Raw genomic sequence first — 25,661 nt, forward strand, 5'->3', positions numbered from 1 at the left:
AAGAGCTGAAATAAATTACTTTAACAATGAAGAACAGGGTCATATTTACAAAGGTCCTGGGGTTTGGCACAGATAAAAATATTTTGAAACAAGAGAAAAGGTCACCCTCCCCATAAGAACGTAACAGATCACCTCGCAATCAAGACCAAAGCCTCTCATCCACAGACACAGCCAGTGCGGCCTACCAACACCTTGCTCTTGTAAACAGCAGCCATTTTGTGAGCTGGGCAAAGGTTCATATGAAAATGGAGTCCTCCCTGGATTTATTGTACCCTATCTGTCATCATATGTTCACTATAAATACAATTTTGTACATACTTTTCTTTTCAGGGATGGTTTATATATGGATTGGTGGTCATGGGGCAATACAGGCCTGTTGGTTCTGTAGAAGGAGATTCAGGAAGGGCTTAATGGTATCAGTAAAATTGTTTATGTCAGGTCTTCATTAGAAAATACCAACAATTGAGTAAATTTGGCTATATTAATTGTTTTTTATGACTGTTTTGTTAATACATTCTCATGTGTAAGCAACATATATTATTCTAGAAAGTGCCCACCCATGGTTAGGAAAACAATTCTGGCACAATACTTATCCAACTGGTGACTGGTGAACTGGTGACCTTAAAAGTCAATGGCACAATACAAAGGAACTGAATGGCTGTTAACCATTAGCTTTCCTCCTCTACTGTGCCCAGTACACTTTTCCTAATAAACGCTATTTCTTAGACACTTTTTTATGGAGGTCCAGTGTTCTTCAAGGATTTCGAATTACAAAGAGGCTGCATGAATGTGAATTGATTTAAGCTTATCAAATAAAAAATAGAACCAAACAGAATTTACCTAATACCAGTGCTTGATTGATTGATAATGGACATGGGTTTGCTTCTTGCGCTGCCTAAATGAATAAGATTGATGCTACCTGCTAAAAAAAACAAAAGCATACTTTATGAAGTTAAAAAAGTATTTGTATATAAAATACACCATGTGTGCAGCCGTGCCAATATCTTACTGTCATATATACCAAATACCATGGGAACAGTGAGCAGGTCTGTGATCCCTGCATATTCATATTAAGGAATAGCATTTCAGTTACTGTGAGTATTTGGAGAGAAGCCCTATAAAAAATGAAAGCTATATAAAATGATGGGGTACAAATATATTTATATCCTGAAGAGTAAGAGGTAAAGGTTTTTTTATCTGTTTCTTTTTTGCATAATGTTAAATTGTGACTTACTGTGTATAGAATAAGAGAACATCTTAGGACATGCTCAGACTAGAAGTGTTTTATCACAACATTTTCTGCCCCCGGGCACCCACTGCTAACCACTAGGCACCTGGGAACTGTCTCAGCTGGGCTTTTTCAGATGCCTGCAAATGTCTATATCTGTGCAAGCATTTGCAAATGGCTGCAAGATCCTAGCAGAGTAGTTCCATTTTTTCCTTTCTTTTTCCAGTTATTAGAACTGCTTGCAAGCAATTAAAATCACTTGAACAAGCATTTTTAAACAAGCGGCACCAGGTAAAGTCTATAGAGGTGGCAGAAGTGGCAAAGTATCCTGGACTTGACTGGTAGCATCTAAAAAACTTGCAGCAACACTACCAGGGACACCAGTTAAAGTCTATGGAGAAGAAAGGAGTGGCAAACTGTCCTGGACATGACATGTAGCATCCAAAAAACGTACAGGAACGCTACAGCCTATCAAAAGACAACGGACAATGATGATCAGACCCGTTCAGTCCAATGTTAGCCACTTTTTGCAAATGGTAAAACCACTCAAAACCACTAATATGAACATGCCCTTAAAATAAATCTAAACCCTAAGGCTGGATTCACATCTTTGCATTTTTGCTTGAATAATTTGCCATTAAAATCAGGGAAAATGCAAGTATTTATTAAGACATAAGTCTCCATGGGTTTTTAAGTGCATCAACACGCTTCAATGCTCATTATGATGCATGCTGACCTTCAGTACAAAGAGCACTGAAAATGTGAAAACTTGTGAAATGAAGTGTTTCCAGTAATTTCAATGTTAAGTGCATCAGGAGGAAAAATGCACAGATGTAAATTCTAAGGCCAGCTTTGTGTTTGTGAGTTAGGGGTAATATCAGAGGCACGTGTGACTGGGTGACAATGCAAAAGCACAACTGGGAGATCTCATAATAGGAAATGCCTGATCTTCATAGTATTGTTTTAATAGGAGCTGTAGGTTTCAAATTATTTAAAATCATATTAGCATGCTAAAGTTTGTATTAGATTTTAGTGACTGGGTTTACATCTATTGTAAGCTGGCTACACACGTTACAATAAGACATATTTGCAAGGTTTTAGGATAAAATGGCACTATGTCTACAAAAACACATTCCATAGAAAATGGGGGTCCAGGATAATCTACAAAATGAGAGGGGGGTTCTTCTACAAACGGGATACATGCTGTAATTGGAAATATAATATATAGGGTACGTTTTTCTACAATCTCTATTAAATGTAATGCAAGGGCCTATTGAAACAACACCCCTTCAACTTATATTCACTTAGGTCCTAGGTGTTGATAAATTGCAGGAAGGTTGTACTTTTTCATTGCAACGTGTGTGACCAGCGTTAACTTCAAAGGAGTGGTTCAGATATCAGAATTTGACAGATTTGTGCCAGCTAATAAAAGCTTATTTTTGATCATTTTTGACAGCTTTCCTGTTTATACCCTGACCCACATTTATCAAAGCGTCTGAAAATAACCTTCTAACCAGTTAGCTTTCTCCTCCATGCAGCGATGGAATGATTGCTATAGGCCACTAGGCCAGATCCTCCTTCAGACAGTATGGTAAGTAAGGCCATGTGTTCAGTGAGACAATTAGGCCACGGCATGCTTTGCACAATCTGTTCCCATTCCTAAATTTGCGAACCATTCGCAAGCCACTGCACAGACTGACTTCCATATTGTGCAGCATATCATAAAAACCATCATATAGGTATTCTTCCTATATGAGAACAATGAAGGAATTATGAGGCTGTTAAACTGTGTCTGTGTCTTTTTTTTTTTTTTGTATCCCCTCATCAACAACCACACAGCAACACTCACCTGAAATACGCTACGTTCTGTCACCCTCCCACCCATAACAATAATTTAAAAATCATCCATTGAAAAGCTTCAGAAAAGTCTAATACCGACCGAACAAGTCTTGTGGCTTTTTTTCCTGAATTGAAGGTTTTCACCTCTCCTGTTAGATCTCAATAGTTCGGAGTCTCCTTACATTGTTGAAGAATATACACACGACATACATTAGTCTGTATTTGTACACTGAAATAAAAACATGCCCTGGTGTTGCTATACTTGGCCAGCAGATGATATTATAATAGGCTCAGGAAAGCAGAAGCTTGGAGACGTAGGGTGATGGGGGTGTAGGCACAAAAGCGTACTGCTTGGCTGAGTCATCCATTGGATTCAGTCTTGAAAAGGGAGAAGGGGGGATTTGGAGAGGGCCAACAAAGGGAGAGATCTTGGAGTAGCAGTGCAGGGAGGTAAGTAGGAATGGCTATGTGATTAGTGACTGTAGAGAGGTAGGTGGGAGTCAATGCAGAATGGATGCAGTTTATGAAGTGTCCTGAAGCTCCCCATTGTGCCGGCACAGTTGTCATGTCGCGATGGGTTATGGATCTCCCTGTAGGAGTTTTGTACAGCGCAAAGCCTGAGTGTCGGACCGACCTCAATTTTTTTCTCCCTGCCCTTTTTCCCCACTTTCTACATTGTGTGCTATACACGGACGGCCGATGCAGCTCCTGCAGTCAGTGGCACGCGGGATCCGCAGTCATAGTCCAGGTCCACCACTGTGTGAGCTCCGGTGACCCGACCTCGAGAAGAACCTGACTGCTGGTCTCGGAAACTCTGAATGTAGCTCTGCAGAGGAAGAGGGAAATGTGTAAGTTGTGGAATAAATAAAGCTGATTTTTAGACAAATATTATCACCCTCTCTTTATTTTATCGCTCACATAAAAAACCTAAAGCTGACGTTACTTGACACTGCAGTACTATATCTTCTCCATACTTCTGATTTTAGAAGCAATGGTCCTTCTTTGGGTGCCTGCATGATGTGGACACTTTCTATTGGAGGTCAATAGACAGGGTCATCCTAAAGAAAACTTAATAACCAGAAGGTGGAGGTTTTTGGCAGAAGAAACAAAAATGTTGCGTTTTGACTACACTGCATGGCAAATAGGGCATGAAGTGCAGAGCCCAGCTATGTATATGGCACCACCACAAATGGCCCCAGATACCGTGCATGCACAGGAGTTACATCAATACTGTCCACCCAAAGTCTGAAGAAGATCTCTGTAGATTTGAAAGAGTCAACAGTGAAGATGGTGGCTTCAGGGGATGAATTGGTCACAGGTTGCTGGACCTGTCATGGATGCAGGGTGCTTACAAAAAGGTTAGTGCAGCAAGGTGGCTCAGAGGTTAGCACCTTTGCAGCGGTGGGACCCAGGATCAAATCTCGGCCAGGGGATTTTCTGCATTGAGTTTGCAGGTTCTCCCCGTGTTGTTGTGGGTTTCCTTCCACATTCCAAAACAGTTAGGTTAGTTGGCTTCCCCCCAAAAAATGACTTTAGCTTGTGGTTATGACATGGTAGGTTTGTAAATAGCTGCGTAATATCTTGGCGCTATATAAATACTGGATAATATTCATAAGTGTATGGACGCTTGTTGATTATGGCAAAAGTTCACCAATACCAACAAAAATCTTGATTTTTAATGTTTTGCACACAACAAAAGTGGGTTTTAGTGCAAAAATAAGGCACCATGAGTCCCCAGGAACACTTGCCATATTGTGCAAACTTGTGCAGAATACTTGCACATAATGACAAACTTACCTCTTAGTTTGGCCTTGACAAGTGATGAAGGGTTTAGGCTCCCCACTGTCATCTTCTTTTTTTTATAGTTGATTTGTTTATGTTTTTTTCTTTGGGTATTATCTGACCACTGATGTAGGTCCCATGCATGTGTGCTGGAGTTCATTACCCTACCACTAGGCACTTTTGCACATCGTATTGATGCCGGAAATGTAGATAGAACCATGCATGCAGCACAGGAAGTGTACAATTTAAAAAAAATGTATTTTTGGAAAAGTCTGCATGAATTTTAGGTTAGATTGACAAGTGTTTCTATATTTTTCATCCCATTACATAAAATAAAGATAATGTACAAGCAAAAAAAATTGCTATTATAGATCACTTACAGGGGAAATGACATCGCCATCAAATCGGCGTATAGGAGTGGGCTTCCTCCGGAAGGCAGGCTCAGGTGGGTGGGGAGGTTTGTGCTGAGGATGAGGGTGATGGTGGTGAGGCCGCTTCTTCCTCTTCTTTTTCTCTTTACGCTCCTCTCTCTGCTTTATTTTCATGAGTTGGACCCGACGCTGCTGCCGGCTTATGATAACTGGTAGGGAGGGAAGGTAAAGTTGTATATATTATATAAATACAACATTTGCAAACACAAGCCTTCACCTTTCCTTCATTTGTAAAAAACTATTCCTCTTTTTAACCAAATCCTTCTGTTCCTTTCTCCCTTTTCTTTTTGGATGGATAAACCTGTATAAGCAATATATTATTTAACAACCAGTGGTGTAAATATTATGATATAATAAACTCTTCATGGAACCAGTAGGTTATTGTCTTTCTTATTATCATTGTGTATATTAATTCTATCTGTTCCTCTGGGGTGCTGACACACTTTGTACTAAAAACTATCCCTCCTTCCCAAAATCCTAATGATGAGGAATGCATATTCCTTGAAATGTAAAGATCTTCAACATCAGGCTTTTAAAAAAACACAAATGCATTAACGTTCGCTATCAGCTGCTCAGTGGTAAATTCAATCATTTCCTTCTATACATAACAACGTTGTTCTAATTTAAATTCGAATGCCCCTCGAGGACCATCAACACAGAACTAGAGTGGAACTGGTATATGATGATTTTGAACAATCTATTTCAGACCCACACTACATCTGTCTTTTTTGTTAGAACTTCATGGAACTGTCTGGCATAGGGTTGCCTTCTACCGATTGTTAAGAATGTGAATCCTTGTTTCTGCCCCCCAAAAAGAAACAATCAATTTTTGTTTTGTACACTGATTGGGAGTGGTGCTTCTACTCCGTAACTACAGCAGACACCAAATATTATGAACTTATTCCACCTTAGGCTTTTGTATACACGTTAGATGATTCTTGCCTGGGACGAACGATCAGGCTTGTCTTGGTTGAGAATCTGACATGTGTACAGCAGTTGCCCAACGTCGATCATGGATCTGTCCTGACGGATAGACGACCGACCGACGGTGGACGACCACAATACTAGTAAAAGGAGAAATGCATGGCTGGGTGCCACTCCCTTGTTTTCCCCCCTTTTCTCTCCATAGAACAGAATGGTGCTGTATGTACAGTGCTCCTTCATTCATCTGTCACTTTTTTGTTGCAGGAAAAGATCAAGGATCAGTTTCCAGCAACAAACATTGAACCTGTATACACAGCCTTAGCTCTGCCTTCATAGATTACACAGCTTTATACGATGACCAGAAACAATGTGATGTATGTGCACCTGACTGAGCCAAATCTTCCTTCATTTGTGTTTCCCACACTCCCCCCACTTAGACACCACATACCACATTCGGAGGGTTTTAGTAAGGCCTCATACACATGTGCAATATTTCACGATCCTTTCCAACAACAAAAAGACTGCACGATGCATGAACGAGTGCTGTACATACAGCACCATTCTGCTCTATGGAGAAGGGAGGGAGGGGAACGACGTAGCTGCACCCGACTGTGCTCTCTCCCGTTTTTTTTATTACAATCGTTTGAGCACTGTACACACGCCAGATTCTCGTCTGATATCAGTTCTTAGATGATTATGGGATGCACACCATTGCACATGTGTACGTAGCCTAATACAAATGCCTGCATTGTTTTGTGTATTTTGGCTGAATGATTACCAATCAGAAAAATAATCGGATCAGCCAGTTGAGAGCCAGCAGATCTCTTCTAGGCCCTATGAGAAAGGATTCTGCTACACCATTTATCAGCTACCACTCTAATTGAACTTGCCCTGACGTCCAATCTTTAGCTGAACTGCTGATTTTGTGAAAGAGCTTGCTGCATATTCTGTAATTGAGATATCACAGAGTCTCTGATTGGAGACGATTTTAAAATGCCTTTCATCACGCTAAAGATTAAAAGATTTGTTTCTTAGAGGAAAGAGCCTAGAGGGTGAATTGTTAGTGGTTCCAGAGAGGCTTGGCCGTTGTGCATGGTCATTGATTCTGATTAGATTCAGATTTAAGTGCCATCAAGGCTCTGCAATGTTAATTGAGTCCAGACAAATTAGCCAGTCACTGCGTGCAGCCTGTGGACAGCTGAAAAAAATGAATGAAAACCTACCAGCAGTCTAAATTACACTGTATGGCCATAGATACGTGGACACAACTCCAAATTATTAAATATAGATGTATCAGCCACACCTATGTATAGGGAACTGATCGTAGTATATAGATAATATATTGTAATCTGTCAATGCAGTGTTTCTCAACTATTTTAACAAGAGGGAACCTTTGAAGTAAGTTTCAGGTTTCAGGGATCTTTTCCAGGGGATAATTATCTGAAGATCTCCAGAATAGGGGGGTCAGTCAGACAGGATTTTGAAAGCAGAAGGGTCTATATGGCCTTCACTGGCCAGGGCCTGGGACCAGGCTTACCCCCCAGACTGAAAGTTATGTAGTGAGGGTCACCCTGCACCCCAACCCACTCTTCCTTCTTTGTTCTTTAACCTAAATGTATTCTGACCCAACCTTTTAGTAACCACAAAAAAACAAACAGTTAGTTACTGAAAAATGCCGGGTGATGCACCCGGCTAAAAGTGGCTGGGGAGAACACTGGTCATGATGGTCATCCAATGTAGCTATCTTGGCATCCCAATAATATATAGCCACCCTAAGTGATGCAAATATTCCACTTTAAAGCTCCTTGAGCAATCCTAATCCCTAAGTGTTCTAATAAGCAAATTCCACATTCATCAGGAGTAGCCTCTCCCTATTGGCACTTAAAAATTAAGAATGCGATCAGCTTCAAGAAATTCAGATTATGCATTTAGAAGGCTATAGGAGCCTGTACGAGCACCTGAGATGGCCAGCATTTGATTGTTGACACTTGTCAAGGTACTTTGAATGAGTGATAGGATTTTAAAGGATATGTATTGCCTTTTCAATGTTTTACAAAGCTTGCTAAATACTTGCTAAATGCTAATTTAAAGCTATTGTAAGATCTGTATTCAACACTTCGATATTGGAACGGAAGAACGCTTTAAAGTGCCAAAGCCTCTTGCTAGCCCATTTCCCCTATTCACTTATACCCACCAATACGTTTCGGTATGGAGGAACCATTTTGACCTCAAAGTGAAATTGTACCTACATGATATAGGGAATTTATATTTTCACTGAACAAGGAATAGGACATCGTCAAACCAGGGTAAGCTTGAATGCCTTTATACATGGAGCCTACACTAGGATTTACCCTTCTCTATACTTTCCAGATGGTGGTAAAACACTCTCCAGCTCTGCATCCAATGATGTTCTGTAGTACAGGCCTACATCCATATACAATAGGTGCTGCTCAAATAGTAGCAGCATCAGTACTGCACATTGTGTTTAATAATACCCCATGAAATGTATTTGTTAATACAGGCAGTGTGAGTATCTGAATTTGACTGGGTATCATCCTCTTGTATTCCTTGCATAGAAAAGCTCAGACTGGGGAAAAAGCTGCTCAGACTGGGGAAAAAGAAGCCAGTAAAGTGTGCTGTAGAGCTTATGCGCTGAAAAGGAGAAGTCTGATAGCAGGTAAGAGTGATAGAGAGATAAACGTATTAGTCTTCTTCTTCTCCATTCACTATGCAGTTACATGTCAGGGGTGGGGTAAGACCTGGTATGGTTGGTGAATAAAATCAGGTCTGCCACTACTAAATGAGAAAGGATTCAAAGAGCACTGCAGGTTAGCTAAACAGCACAGCAAATGCTGGTTGCATGGACTATATATATATATATATATATATATAATAATAAATTGACCAAAATAGTATATATTTATATACATATGACTTAAAGAAGTCAGAAAAAAACACTATTACACCATTTTAAAGCATGTAGCTTTAAATACCTTTTAGCAGGTTTTAGAAGGTTTAAGCAAGTTTCAAGAAACGCTGTAAAATGTTTTTCATTCCTAGTCTGCTGCTGAAGGGTATTTTAAGGGCTTTAAGAAAGCTGTTGAAAGCTCTTTAAATGCTTTTGTAAATGTTTGTTGAATGTGCTGTTCTTCAGAACAGTGTTTACAAGCTAATACCAGTGTGATCCAAACATAAGAAACCAACTGCTCCCCTTAACGGTATATAAATAATCAAACTACATCTAAAGCCTGGATCTCATAGCAAATCCACACTTCACAAGTCAACAACTGTACTACCTGTAGAATCATTTATAATGGCTAATGCCATTAGTTCAGTTCTTTAATCTAAATGGCAATTGTAATCCGACCTCCAATCCTAAACTGCAAGCAACACAGACAATGCAAATTTATTAGAATTCTTCTGCTAATAATTTATTTACCAAATTTTGCATCTCATAAATTGCAGATATCCAAAAATTATTTTAAAACATTTCAGAAGGGTAAATTGCTGTGTAAAGTGTCGCACTACACTTCCTGCACATGTGTGTTACGGTGGTGGTACATACTACTAAAAAAGCTCTTCTTTTGCACATATAATGGCACTATATTCACTCTATTTTCTTTTTCTAATAAAGCCAATCCAGGGCTTAGGCCCCAACCCGAGACCATCCTTTGCCATTTGCATGCCCACTGGAGCACCACCAACACCATACCAAAAACATATTTTTTTTCCAGATGTCTTTGGACCAGCAAGTTCTCTCCGTCCTTCCTTTGGAGGAGGGGAGATTCTAAATGAGAATTTCTTGATTTTTTTTTAACATGGTGGAACTCTTAAAATAACTTTTAGGTCTTGGGGAACGCCTTCTATATTTACTATATCCACAGCTCACAGTACATCAGTGTGGTGGTCAGTGGGAAGAATTCCTTTACCATTGCTGGCCATTGGGAAGAATGTCACCGTTAAACTGACCTGAGAGGCACAAATTGCTTGTTGCTGAAGGAACCCCTTGCAACCTCTGGAGCAGCCCTTTGGTTCCATGGAACTCTGGTTGAAAAACACTGTTTTAGTTTATCTAGAAATGCTTTTAGCCTGTTGATTAGCTGTTTCCTCCTGTTTTCAGGATGGTATTCCTGTATATAGGAACCAATCACAGATGAGGACCCCTAGCAACCTTCTGAGGGTTCCTCAGAACACTGATTCAGAAACATTGTTCTAAATAATGCAGAGAACAGTGCTATGTAATGTTTTGAGTTTGGGCAAGTGGATGAAGCCTTGACACCATGGACTCACCAGAAGTAAGTTGTTTGACACCAAAGGAGAGCAGTGCCAACATAGTAAACTAGCAAATCTGTGGGAGACAACTGTGGAGTATAGAAATGGGAATGCTTTTCTGTCCTCAAAGCTTATGGGGGAAATAGGGGGTCACATTTTGGTTTAATGGGCTTAATCTGGCTTCACGCCTACGTGCTGCGGTAACACATGGTTTACAGCGCATTATAGCAACAAATGTTATTATGGTTTCCCCAAGTACAACCAACAGTGTACATATATATTACCAATACACTTCAAATATATGCCACTGATATCCACAGCAATACAAGTACAAGGTTCACAGACATATGAACGTGGTAATCACATCATAACCTTGCCACCCGTCTGAACTTTTAGGATTTAGTATTTGGAAATGTTGGCACATTTATAAATGGAGGCCAGTCGGATCACCAGAAAGGCGTCATTTTTATTAGTAGAACTGGGGTACTATAGTGTTCATAGCGATATGATGACATGATTGTCACTTTCATGAATGTGAACTGCCAATCATACTATTTCCCAGCACTTTTACTGTTTATACCGTAACAATCAGCTACAATGGAAGTGCTTGGTTCACAAATGTCACTTCTAAATAAAATGGTCCATTTTTTATTGCCATTTCAAAGTAAATACAGTATGAAGCCAATGCACTTTGAAGTTAGCACTTTGGCCTGCTATCAGATCAACACTTCTTTATAAAAAGGTCCCTTAATCCAGTATGCCAATCATTACGAACACCACATTCCCACTGGCCCATTCACTCTCTGATAGATGGAAGAAGCAAAATGATTCCAACAGCAGAAGTAAACTGTTACCAGTGAACTCCATTGAGTGGATCATTCACCAGGAATTAGCCCAACCCAGGCTGAATTTACTAATTTAATCTTCTTCTTTCATTCAATTTAGAAATATTTACATTGAGTACATGGAGGCTGCCATATATGCTTTTTACATAGGCTTACTGATCATATCTTACTGATCATCCAATTTTATGGCAAGTCTGCAACAAACCCATTATAGTTAAAATCTCACTTCAGGTACAATTGCAGTAAAATGCTGCCAGTCGCTAGAGAGATAACTTACAAATCAGTAACCGTATTGCTGGTTTAGAGATAGTACAACCATATAACTCCTGGTGCCTGTGCAATTTATGGCTGTGGTGTTCAACAGGCCTGACACAGATCAGTTCCTATTGCAGCCCCTCACTTTGTGATTTTCTACAAAGTTACATTGTTGGGGAAGGGACTAAAGAAATTCTTTTTCCTATCTGCAGCAGACAAATGACATCATCAAAGCCTAGGCAAAGTCACTGGGCCTGATTTATTAAAGTTCTCCAAGGCTGGAGGGAATACACTTTTATCAGTGAAGCTGGGTGAACCAGCAAACCTAGAACAGATCTGGTCCAGGATTGAAAATAATTGTTAACAAGTACCCTGATTTTTAGGAAATCCATTCCAGGTTTGCTGGTTACCTAGCTTCACCGATGAAAGTGTATTCTCCCCAGCCTTGGAGAACTTTAATAAATCAGGGCCGCTGACTTGAGTGAATGAATATTGCTAGTTTAGCAATGGCAAAACTATGTGAATTCTTGGACCTGTGCAATTCCTGAACAAATGTACAACTCAGATCAGTTCCTTCTGCACACTCTCAGCTTGTGACTTGCTACAAAAGGTTGGAGAGGAGACAAAAAAATGCCTTCTCTTGTCATCATCAGCCAAGGCAAAGTTACCAATTAAAGTGAATGGATTGCACTAGAATGGTAAATGGTGATACCTTTGGGAAAAATGATCTTGTTGCTGTATATTGTGAAGTGTCACGGATTCGCACATGCAGATTTGTTAATTAAGGCCAGGTTCACTTAAGGAACAACCATAACTGTAGTGGAAAGTCAGACAGAGGGCTTTTAATCTAACAGGAACAACTACCCCAATGGAGTGGTAATATCATTGTCCACTGATTTATTTTTTCCACTGTTGTCTCATTGTAATTGATACAAAACATTCACAACCCACAATGAAAAAACAATGTTGTAGAGACATTTTTGACTGGTGTCTTGCTGGGAACTGCAGAAAAGAACAATGAAACCACGTGACCTGCTTAACTGCACCTGCTACCCGGTAGTCGTGTCTTTGGAAATAATTATAATCAGCTGGCAATTATGAATTGTACAGAACAATGTCTGAAGTGCTGATTTTAGTGTCACATATTTTTGTACTGTATTAAAGATTTCAAATTGTTTCAAGATATACTGTCATTTCATATTGTGCTAATTCTTTCTTGTGGGTTAATTACTCCTATATTAATACATTCATCACGCACACTAATTCAACCTTTCTTGAAAGAACACGGTTCAAGGTAAAGAAAGCTCTATTGATGGTATGTATATTGTATCTGAAAATATTTTATGTTTGCAGAGGCTGGTAGGATATATATAAACCTCCATTGTCTTTATTCTTCACAATGGACCACTGTGATTGGACACGCCACATTAGGGCTTTACTTCCAACATCTGTACAACAAAGAATGGTACAGAGTGACCAGTGACCAGGAATGGATTTCTTAAAATCATTTGCTCTTAGTTGGCACATGTTTTCAATCCTGGACCAGATCTATTCCAGGTTTGCTAGATCAACCAGGTTCACCCATGATAGTCTATCTTCTCCAAAATTGAAAAAGAATTATACATTTTAGCAAATAGTTCCAATACACTATATGGTGAAAGGTTTCTTGACCTGATCCCCTGACCACCCCACCATACACAAAGGCTTGTTGGACATCCCATTCATCCCATCCCAGCACATATATCTGTAACAGCTTCCACTCTTCTTGAAAGGCTTTTACGAGTTGTTGAAGAGTGTCTTTAAAACTTGGACTCATTTAAACTTGGGCCCTTGGGTTCTGATGTTCAATAAGAAGACTCACAATTCTTCCTAAAGTTGAAATCAGGGCTCTATATGGTGGACACAAGTTCCTCCACATCAGAGTTATCAAACCATGGCTTTGTACATAGGGTCACAGTCTTGGTGGAGCATAAAAGGGCTTTCTCTAAATAGTTACCATGAAGTTTGGAGGGTCAAATTGTCTAATATGTCTTGTATTTTGTAAGTTTAACAGTAACCTTCACTGGAAACACATCAACTCAATCTTTTGGAGGGGTGTGCACATACTTCTGGCTATATGGGTAGATGTGATGGTCAGGTGTCCCTTATCCAGTATATGTATTGAGCGTTTGACCTACCTAACATATCTGCCACACATGTAGATGGGAGAAGACTGGTTACAGTCCAATTGGTGACACAAAATCTATCCAATAAAGTTGGGAGTGGAAACAGAGAGAATGGACATAAAATCAGTACAATTCAGTGTATAACAGTGGCTGATGGCTCGAACTTACCTTCTGTATGTGAGTAGCCCTCTGCTGTGACTTTCCACTGGACGAGGACTCCCAGTAAGCTAAGTACAGGCCAGATCCCAAGGATTACCCAGCTGTACCAGCAGACGGGCTGCGGAGGGTCAACCTTCATGCGCTGGTATACATACTGCACCAGAAGAAAGAGCTCGATGAAGTAATCCACAGTCACAGTCATGATGGCACTACCAAAGACGGCAGTGGAGAGTGTGGTGAAGAAGCGTTGCCACTGTAAGGTCAGCACAGCAAACAGCATCCCAATCCCGAGCAGAAGCGCCACCGGAACCCAGACCGTGCGGGGGTGGTAAAACTGTTCCATAACAATTAGCGTGGCTATGGCAAGCAGTAGCCCAAGCAGCAAGCCCACCATGAATAGTCCAACGCTCCTCACAAGCATGGTTACCAGTCCACAAAGGACACCAATGCCAAGGCCGATGCCCACGCTGGCTTCCACACTCAGCTGAGTGTCCAGGACCCGTTCTTTATAGCACAGCATGAAGATGACCACCGAGCCAAACATCAGACCCGTCAGGAACATGACAGCCTTGAAGCAGCGGTACCCTGCATGGAATAATTGTATACCAATCAGAACATCATCAACATATCCAAATATTAGTACATATCAATTTTTAGTGACACTGCGTAATATACAAATAATAAAGAGATCTGTACGATTAATTGCACTCTAGAGTTCCATTGGAGAGATTTCCACTTCTTTTCTGTCCTGTGACAACACGTTCACCACATAGGAAGTCAGATAAAATCTCAAACTGCATTATTACAAACAGAAATTACTTTTTGCTTTCTGTGTCTCAGTTGTCAGCAGGACAGGAAACGAGAGGAAATCCCTCTAATGTCCGAATCCTTCCTCACTCTTTCCAAAACTAAAAAAAAAATCTCTTGGCTGGATTTACATGTGTATGTAATTTTCTTTGCAGCAGGTTCTGCATTAATCAGGGTCAATCTGTTATGGGAGGTTCTACGTGCCATAAAGTAGTATAGGAGTCTGCAAAAAAAGTGTGTTGAGGAGGATGGCTACACTAACCCTACACTGAGACCATGCAGACCTGGAGTAGCCCCCTTACAAGGTGCAAGAGCCAGATCTGACAGTAACAGTTCCAAAATATAGGGATAACCATGGATAATTACAGTATGAATCCAGGGAAAAGAGAAAAAATTAAAAACTTTAAACAAAAAAATTCCTCCTAGAGTTTGAGATACCAGTAGGATAATTACCAGCATAATACTATGCGCTATATCTTGATTTTTGGGAATTCCATCCTTTTTATATTTACTTTGGGTGTCTTCTAATGGGAAATATCTTTTACAGTAGTAAACCTTTTCCTGGGCTGGAGACTAAATTTATTTTTTCAACAGCAAAACTCTGAGGAGTCCTGGTACATAAAAACACTCTCACATGCCACCTCAGGTTGTTTTTTTTTTTTTTTATAGAATCTCGCGATCCGTGAATAAACACACCCCGTGCTCGGAAAAAAAGTGAAAAGTGCAAAAACACTCCACAAAAAACGTGCACTGGGGTACTATTTGGTAAACCCTCCTCTAAAGAGGAAGAGCCACCCTTTTCCCCAGACCCTCCGAAGCCAAGCTCCAGATGAGGGCTGGGTACTAGGCCCATCCAGCCGAAGCTGGAATGGACTTACTGCCTCTCTAGCCGTAATTAGAGAGGGACCATTTCTCCATGGGACCGCCTAGGCAGGTCCCACCGGATACTTAGCTGGGAGCTCCCCCGAAGAGAGACTCCCATTGAGGGAGAGCACCTGGTTTTTAGGCCAAGGCGCTCTCCAGACATCAGGGCTAGACCATAAGGGAATAGCACCCTCCATCAAACAAGTGGCAGACAAAATACCACACCAGTGACGTGACTAAACATAAAAATACATTTAAATAATAAGTGCACTGTGCATAACACACAGGGCAACAGGTTTTAAAAGTTGCCCATTTGCACTAGCCACAGCTAATGCAGAAAAAGGCGATGTGCCGAATCAGCAAAAAAAAGTGCCTGTACTGGTGCACATTAATACCGTGGGTCCCCCAACCCAACCTCAAGTTGGTGCTGCTGGTGATGAAGGCAGCTGGAAGGGGGAGTAAGTCTTTCATTCCACAAGTGCCGACTGGTCATGACCACCAACTAGGCCAACAAAGGAAGAGGAAGTGACCTGAAACAAAGTAATAGGCCATAGATACAGAATTGTTTTTTTATATTGTGATCCAAAGAATTCCCACAATGGTGACAACGCTGGAAAGGCTGCAAAAGCCTGGGTGTCATTGCCACTCCCAACCTGGAAGATCAACAGATATTTTCAACACAATGCAATTGCTTTAACTCTGTTCCCACTTCTAAGTGAAAACTGAAAAAATTGAGGAATACATTTTGTTGCCCGTTTTAGATTGTTTAGTTTTCCCAGACATACTTACCAAAGAAGCAGTAGATGATCCCAAAAAGGCAGCACATGGCACAGACCACAGAGGGTACCACTTGGTACCGTCTCTCTATCTCCTGCTCGCATGGTGGAGGCCAATCCTGCCCTGGCTCCAAAGCAAACTGCTTGAAGGAAAGGGTTTGCATAGTGGCGGTCATGTCTCCAGGAGGAGAAACAGGAATGTCAGAGTGTAACAGTTCTCCTAAATTCCAAATTTCTGAACCAATTCCATGTACAGAGCGTTATCGCTGGTCCTATAAGAGGGGAAAAAGAGAAAACAAGGAAATTATCAGCAAGTCAGGTGGAGCCCATCTCATTTCATGGATGAAGGACGTCCAGGATCATCCAACCCTTTTCCTATAAGCCTGACTGTCCCTGGATGGCCCCTTTCATTCACTGAATATTTATTTTCTGCTATCACAATGCTCAGCATGAAATGTGGACATTCACAGGCACATTCTGCATGCAAATACAGTCAAGGAATGCCAACTCTTTCAGCAGAGCTGGCAAATACTTTTGGAAAGTTTGATTCCTTGGCATTGTTCAGTTTTGGAGCTCTGTCCTACCAGCCTGGCATCTCAAATTGAAAAAGGTCCCAAATTGAAAAGGTGATGGGGTATGTCTGACCTGGTTTGCTACTGAAAGCTGAATATTAGGTGCACTAGGTCTAATTCTGTTTCTTTTAGCCTGCTCAATCAGATTTGGACACCCAGCACAGCTGCTGTGTTAGGAAAGTGGAGGTAAGACTAGGAACATGGTGTACAGCGTCCGTCCAACTGAATACTTAAATACCAAATACTTGTCTGTCTGTGAATTGAATTGGGTTTTGGAACATAAATGAGTATTGAATTTTCTGTTTTCATAAAATTTTAAAAGAAAGGTTTACTGCAAAGTAAAAAGATCCTGCAGCAAGCTGATGATTGATATCTCAGAGGAGATGACAAATGACTGATGGTCAAGAACTGAATGTAAGTAGGGCAATGTTCCCCCCTCCAGGCTGTTGTTAATACCAATTATGTATTCTCTTACTAAAACGTGGGAACATTTAAGCCATGTCCCCAGACACCAACTATATTAAAAAAGTTCAATGCACAATTGTTTTATTTCAAATTCTTTTACTTTTTAGCAACATTTACAAATCAGTGATTTTCCTTTTCATTATTAGCACAGAATACAGTGCTCATGCATTTCATACCAACATCTGATATTGCATCTAGTTGTTCAGTGAATCATTTATACTTTTTTCAATAATTTAGGTGTTGGGTGAAAGGTTTTGTGTAGTATGACAGTTTTGATATGTTCTCATATATTTTAGAAGAGATCTGCACATCACATTTAAAAGAAAGACTACTGCTGCATCTCTTTGTGGTTCTCTTCATTGGTATTTCACTTTAGAATCAAACTCAAGCTCCTGTGCTTTGCCTTTAAATCCCTCCACAGTTCTTGTCCCACTTACCTTTCTGACCTGGTAAAAAATTACTCCCCCTGCCGCTCTCTTCTCTCCCCCATTGACCTACTAATGACTTCCTCACTCATAACCTCATCACATGCACGGCTCCAAGACATTCTAGAGCTGCCCCGACTCTCTAGAATGATCTCTCGGGGCAGGGTCCTCTCCGTTCCCTGTGTCATTGTCTGTATCTGTCATTTACAACCCCTATTTAATGTACAGCGCTGCATAATATGTTGGCGCTATATAAATCCTGTTTATTATTATTATTATTATTATTATTATTATTAATAATAAAAAATAATTAAAGTAGGACTTTGTTCTAGAAGAGGGACAACAACTACATGTAGAAACTTTGTTTAACAAGGAAGAACTAAAATTCCACTTTAAAAATATGTGCCCAGGCTGGGCTTTATTGAAGAAAGGGACAGGAGATGTCTGTAATAAGCTTTTTTTTACCTGGATGATCCCTCCCTGGAGCTGTCAAAAATGCACATGTGTAGCTCAGTGGTTGGATTACAGGATACCCACATCCCTGTATTCCCTTTTGGTTGCTGGGTACACCTTGAGTTACATCATCATTTCAACCGAGCCAACCATGATTGTAGGTCACAATGAGGAAGAGAAGAGGGAAGAAGATTGCAGCACCCAGGGATGGAACAGATGAGTATAACAAGCTTTAAACAGATGACATCCTTGGAATATGGATCCCCACCACCACCACCGAGTCTCAATAATTGATAATATTATCCAGTATTTATTCAGCACTCACATATTACGCAGTCCATAGTCATGTGACTAACCATACTTCAAAAGGGCTCCCAAAATAAGTCATATTTTATTGTCTAAGGACAATTTTTGTAGGAAGACAATCAACAAAACTGCATGTTTTTCTAATGTGGGAGAAAACCCATGCAAACATGGGTAGAATATACAAACTCAATACAGATATAGTGTCCTGGCCAAGATATGAACCTATGAAATATTGCTGCAAAGACAGCTAGCCACCAAGCCAACCATGCTGCATTAGTGTCACCAGAACCAGGTATTATATTGGTTCAACTGACACAATGGCAGCCAGCATAGCCCTATGCATTGTATGGTTCAGATGCACGCACCATCGGTTTGCATGTCTCCCATCCCCCGTCATGAATAGGGATTACTGATTAAGCTTTGTATCCTCTGCTAGCTGGAAAAGCTTCTTCTGTTGGGCACAGCTGTGGGATGAACTGTCACGGTGGAGAGTTAACCTGGCAAACCTCCTGCCCGCTAATCCCGTGCATGAACCATGGTAGGTCTGACCCAGGGTGCAATGATATCCCGCCAATGTCCCGGGATAGGACATCCCCCGCTACCCTGACCCCAAGCCTGGAGGGAGGTATGGGGGGGTTTATCAAACACATTGCAGGGATTCATGTTATGTGTATAGCAGCCATTTTTATACCTTTGGTGCACTTTTTAAATAAAAACAATGCTGGTATAGTTTCTTCTCTTGTCTTTCTGGTTGACCACCCACTGCCAATTTCCATAATGAAAAAGGGAATCCAGAATCCATTTGCAGTGTATGTGATCGACCCAAAAGTATTGTTTTCTATATGGAAGTGGATCCTGGTGGGTGGGGTGAACATTAGGCAGGCCAACAGTGCAATGATATCCTGCCACAGTCTACTGGACACCACTCTCTGTCATGACTCAGAGCCAGTGGGATGGGTGGGATTTATTACATACACTGTAGAGGTCCATGGTGTGAAGTAGATCCTGGTGGGCAAAGTTAACTTTTGGTTTCATTCATTTATTAGATCTACTGCAAAGGTCCATGGTGAAAAGTGGATCCTGGTGGGCCAAGTCATCTCTTGGTCAATTATATTGGATAGACTAACAAAGCAATATTACCCTGCCACCACCATCTGCCCTGACCTGGAGCCTTTCTGTGTGTGTGGGATTTTTTAAATTAATTCCAGAGGTCCATGGTGTGTAGCAGATCCTGTTGGGCCAAGTCAACTAAATGGTTTCTTACATTGGATAGGACAACAGTGGATTCTCCTTGGCATATTTCCTGATTCTGCCCTACTCTTGCCCATTTGTGTTTATTCCACCTTCTCATGTTATATCCTTCATAATAGAAGATGAATTAAAAAATTAGCAGAAAGCATGGGAACCCTCCTGATGCTCACAACAAATGCACTGACCCGAGATCTCACAGAAGCTCCCAAGGAGTAAAAAGAAAATGTCAGATAGTTCAAGTACCCACCATACAACCAAAACTCTAAATGTCAGGTGATATGGATGGAATGGCCATTTAACAAGAACCTTATCCAGGTATACAGGGTATAGATAGGTATCATTACATAGGCAGTTTCTGCTTCCTGCTGAATAGTACGGCACAATGGCTATTTTGTTCTACATAAGGGTTTGTTCACACAATTTGTTGGGAAGCACCAATGTAATGTGTTTGGATGCTATATTTCTGCACGGATTACGGGACGACATGCTGTGTTGCAGGCACGGCAAAGCAACTGCCAACAGATCCTCCTAATGGCCATTCAAGCAGCAGAATTAAAATCAATTAAAACTGAATCAATGACTGCTGATCTGTGTTTCAAGAATGTTTCAAAAACAGGTCAGATGAAGCAAAACAAAGCCTGTGGACAAAGCCTATATTCTGAGCCATGCCTTGTGTTGGGATCACACGACCAAGACATCTTATTGGCACTGGAAGGTGACTGGTCAAGTAGCTTGCTCAGGGTAAGTGGTTTATTCAGGAGGTGGCTCTTCATTTTTTCATGCTAGAGCAGAAAGGTCCCATAGAACTTTCTGAATATGAATCAAAAACATTGGATTGGTTGTTATTGGTGCTTTTTCATTGGACCTTCCAGAAAGTCCATGGTCCAAATTAAGCACCTACACCCAACGGGGTACTTGTTGTCCCATATATAGTGCTATCACAATCCTTCACACCGAACCATTCACATCAGTCACTGCCATTCGCTAGCTCACAATAGGGCTGCCAAATCACAGACACCTATTGGTCAATCTTGGATGGAAAATACCAATCAGTATGTTAAATGTTTTGGTTTGTGCAAGTGAAGAACTTTGGAGAAAAAAGCAGACTTTGGGAATCCATGGGGAACAATCTGCCAACATAGGACAATTCAGCTAATAAAAATCCTGAAAATACAAACCATTTCACTGTTTTTCATTTTCTTTGTCTCGTTTAACCAAATTTTCATTTTTATAAAAGTTCATTTATTTTATCTGTTTGTACATAAATATTCCATAAGGTCTTAAGTATAAAATAGAATTTCCTAATGCTGTGTCCGAAACATCTGAACGCCCTGGGACAATTCTTTACATCCTAGATCTGATAACAGTTGGCATCCCCTGGCACACATTTAGTTTCTCATCTACAGCCATGATTTTTGTACACATAAATATTATATAATATTCCAAATACGCAAACTGATTCATGGCAGCTGGAAGACAGAAGGCGCCGCTGATTGTGAAACCCAATCAGATTCACTGGTCCCACTGAACAATGTGCCCTCTGAAAGAACTCTTTTGCCTTCAATCAGCCATTCAGATTAAAAACTGTGATCGGATCTTGATTGCCATTGGCTGTTTGGAGATACTGCAGACAGTTCTTTTGATCTATAGGACTTCAAAGTCTGATTAAAATGATGAACCCAGCAATGGCCAACACTTCCATTTCTTTGCAGCTTGAACTCCCATGTAGGCGTCCTTTGCATGCCTCAATGTTTGTGTGTCTCGCTGGCATGATGCGGTTTATGCATTCTGGGTTTTTTTGTAAATAAAATATTACGGTAACTCTTGGTGACCAACCAAAAGCCATTTTTTGATAGCTATACCACATTTAACACTAATTTTTGATGGGTTGCTACAGGTCACTACACCTGTACGTTATGTGGTAAGTGGGTGCAAAGTGGGTGCAAAGTAATCCATGGCAGTCATGGCAAAAGGTCCAGCAGTTGGGTCGCTATGGGTTATTTCACCCTGCACCACCCCATAATGCCTTGTACCTCCTTGGTCAGAAAGACCAACCAGCCCGGGCTTTTGCCTTGTACACAAATAGCGCCTGGCACACATTTACGCGTTCATACGAACACTACGAATCCATCGATATAATTACACTATGGATTGGAATGCCATTATTACTACTTTACAAATGGCTCCTGAATTCCTAGATGATGCTGATGGATAACTTAGAATGACGGCTTTGTAGGAGAGACATAAAGAAGCCCCAGGCTATACAAGAGGCAATTTTATTTTCCAGTGATCTCAGCCTGCCGGCGCCAAACACAGTCCTTCCTAACCCAGCCGTGGTGCCAACGCAAACCCTAGATGAGCCCCCCAGCATGGGTATTTACCACTGATAATCGGTGCCCAGAGCTGGCAGCCATCTCAGTTCACCGGGGAGGAGGGGCTTTTTAACCCACCGCCTGCCAGATGGAGGCCAAGCTGGCACTCACAACAGATCTGGGTGATGGTGGGCATCAACGCGTGGAGAAGCCATGGGGCCAATAAGGCTTTCCAGAATTCCCACTGGAAAACGGTTTGGTGGGTCATCAACACAAAGCTCAAAATGAAAGGAAGAAACTTACGTTAGATATCGGCAGAGCGTATGGGGTTCCTGAGCAGCTGATGGTTCCCATTTTTTGAAGGTTGGTCATGGAAATAAGGAGGTCTCTGCTCATTAGAGAGTGTTGCCCACCCAGTGTTGGATCAATTAGTGACAGTACCTAGGGTGGGGTGAGTCACATCGGTGGGAGGTGTCCTGAGATGGGTACCATGCATGTAGCTGTCATCCAATGCCCCCTCTAGTCACACCATGCCAGCAGTCTCGTGCAAAGGCGATGTTTGCTGTCTCTTTGCCTCTCCTGCGGTCTCTCACTCATCCTCCAGCAGCAGGGCTTTTCCAGATGTCTACCCACAAGGTCCAGCTCTCCAGCATGCAGTAGCCGGGTCTGTCACTTCAGTCTCAGGCTCCCCAGCACTCTCTTGCATGTGGTACACCAGTGTATCTCACCCATCCCTGGCTTCCTGGCCCCCGGGTTCATCTTACATGGCCATTGTGCTGCTCTCTCCATCACTCTCTTCCTCTCTTTGTCCCCATCTCTGCTCTCTCTCTCTCCTTCCTTCTCCCTCTGCGGTTGGAGGGGCTTTGTGAAAAGAGACCTCCTCCCCCCTTCCTCCCCTCCCTCAGTCAGCCTTCCCTCTGTGTCTGCTGTCTCTACCCTCACACCTCCTGTTTTCCACTTTCCTTGGTGTTTTACCAAGCAGCTTTGTGCCCTCGGTTACCCCTGGGTATCCCCACTCCAGCACCCTGACACCTCTCCTGCACCTTCCCAGGCTCAGCACTCTCTGCTCTCTATTCCTCCCTGTGATTGTCAGCTCCTCTCTAACCCCCTTATTTTTTATCTGTCTCTCCAGCCCGTCTGCACTCACACACTCTCCCTTTCCTTCTTGGTGCCTCTCTCTCCAGCACTCTGCACTCACTCTCCTGTCCTCTGTAACTCCTCTCCCATATGTGCCTGCAGCACTTAGTGACTGTCTCTTAAGGTCTCTCCCCAGCTGCTCCCCTCCTTTCTGTCTCCCCTATCTCCAGCACTCTCCATGCACTTTTGCTCTTTCTGCCCCCTCCTATCTACTTACCCCACAATCTCTCTGGTTCTCCCTCTTTCTACCGTCTATCTCCAGCACTCTAATTACACTTCTGCTCTCTCCCCTAATGCCTCTCTCCTCTTTTCTGTCTCATTGCACACTCTATGGTTCCTCCTACCTGTCCCACTCTCCACAGTCTCAGAATCCTCCTGTCTGTCTCTAGCACTCTCAGATTCCTCCTGTCTGTCTCTAGTAGTCTATCTTCACTCACTGGTTCCCCTTACCTGTCTCCCTCTTGTACCTGTATCTTTCCTGTTTGTTTCAAGCTTTCTCTAGTTCCTATCTGTCTCTAACACTCTCTAGTTCCTACAGCACTCACTGGTTCATCCTGTCTCTCTCTGGTTCCTCCTATCTGTCTCTCCCCTGTGTGTCTGTAAACCCTCTCTGTTTTTTTCCTATCTGTCTCTTCCCTGTCAGTTTTAATCTCTCTATTTCTTGTCTTTAGCACTCTCTGGTTCCTCCTATCTGTCTCTTTCCTGTCTCCAGCACTCTCTGGTTCCTCCTGTCTCTAGCACTCTCTGGTTCCTCCTGTCTCTTTCCTGTCTGTCTCTAGCACTCTCTTGTTCCTCCTATCTGTCTCTAGGACTCTCTAGTTCCTCTTTTATCTAGCACTATCATTTTTCTCCTATCTCTGGTCTCTCCTTAGCACTCTCTGTTTGTCTCTAGCTACCTCTAGTCTTTCCTGTCTGTCTCTAGCACTCTCTGGTTCCTCCCGTCTCTAGCTCTCTCTACTTCATCCTGTCTTTAGCACTGTTTTTTTCGTTCTGTGCACTCTCCAACCCCTCCTGTCTGTCTCTGGTTCTCCTGTCTCTTTCTCTTATCTGTCTCTAGCAATCTCTGATTTCATTCTGTTTGTCTCTAGCTATCTCTAGTCCCTCCTGTCTGTCTTTACCAGTCTCAGGGTTCTCCTGTCTCTCTTTAGCACTCTCTAGTTCCTCCTATCTTTCTATAGCACTCTCTGGTTTCTTGGCTGTCTCTAGCACTCTCTAGTTATCCCTCTCTGTCTCTTTGCTGTATCCAGTCTGCTTTAGCACTCTCTCTGTACTCTCTAGACCCCCTGTCTTTTGTCAGTCTCTCCCATCTCTGTGTCTCTCCTGTCAGTCTCTCTGTACTCTCTAGACCCCCTCTGTCTTGTCAGTCTCTAGCATTGTGGCTGCACTCTCTGTCTCCCCAGTGTTCAGCCTGCCCCCCTGAGTCCCTCTTTGTTGTGGCCCTTATATTCTTTTGGCCCCCCTATTATCTCCATTCAGCTCCCAGCTATCCCTCCTCCCCCTCTCCCTTCCTGATGCTGCTGGACAGCTCCTAGACTGGAAGCAGCAGGCGGAACAAACCATCTCTAACAGGCAGAGGGGGAGGAGAGCCCGGATGGACTGCACCATTTTCCTGCACAGCACTTGCAGGCTGCAGCCTTTGAACATGAGAGCTCATCACTAATCTGTACTTTATAGAATAATAAAAAACATAAAAAGGCTGTGGGAAGGGGGGCAGACATCCCTAACACCTCCATTCAGCCTCTTCTCCCAGTGTGCAGCATGCAAGCCTGAGATCAAAAACTGACTGACAGTAAACACAAGCCTCCCACATATGTATATTTTTATCATGGACAGGGGGAGGCATGTGCAGTATTCTAATTGGATAAATAGTGCATATCTGTATAATTATCAGTATTGGCCAAGGAAGTATAGAGTATGCATTGCATAGCATTAGCACTAACTGGGATTGCAACAGGTACAGAGACAGAATACTAATTATATGAATGGAGCTCAGAGATAAACACAGAAACCTAATAGGAAAGCATCGGTATAGCTTGAAAACTACAAACCCCAGCATGCAACCCGTCCAGAGATATGCTAATTAAATTGCACCATGTTGTTCTATATAATAATGACATTGTCTTCATTTCCTGAAATATGGTCAACAAGAAAAATCAAATGAGGTTCATGCAGAGATTTCCCAAAGCTTTGCAAATCTGATGAAATTATTAGTTTTTATTATTAGTGCAATGCTTGAATGATGCTTGAATCTTTAAGCCTAAGCAACACTTTCCCTTTAACAGCTGTACCCCATGCAGCATTTCTCTTTAAATACTTGCCCCTCTGGACAAATACAAATATATACACTTGAAGATGAACAGCTTTGCCTCCTAAAAAACAAAGCTGACTCATCA

The 25,661-nt window shown here is 41.8% G+C and overlaps 1 protein-coding gene across 1 annotated transcript; it reads right to left on the reverse strand.

The window, feature by feature from the left end:
* On the reverse strand, positions 1–24,685 carry TMEM198 (transmembrane protein 198). The gene is made up of 5 exons (XM_072418074.1): positions 22,435–24,685; positions 16,361–16,619; positions 13,910–14,485; positions 5,230–5,429; positions 1–3,893 (listed from the first exon to the last, which is right to left on the reverse strand). The coding sequence occupies exons 2-5, from the start codon at positions 16,521–16,523 to the stop codon at positions 3,750–3,752; spliced, it is 1,083 nt and encodes a 360-aa protein (XP_072274175.1). The 5' UTR covers positions 16,524–16,619; positions 22,435–24,685; the 3' UTR covers positions 1–3,749.
* Between the last annotated feature and the right edge of the window lie 976 nt (positions 24,686–25,661).

The sequence above is a fragment of the Pyxicephalus adspersus genome, chromosome 7, assembly GCF_032062135.1.
Source record: "Pyxicephalus adspersus chromosome 7, UCB_Pads_2.0, whole genome shotgun sequence".
Lineage (NCBI taxonomy): Eukaryota > Metazoa > Chordata > Amphibia > Anura > Pyxicephalidae > Pyxicephalus > Pyxicephalus adspersus.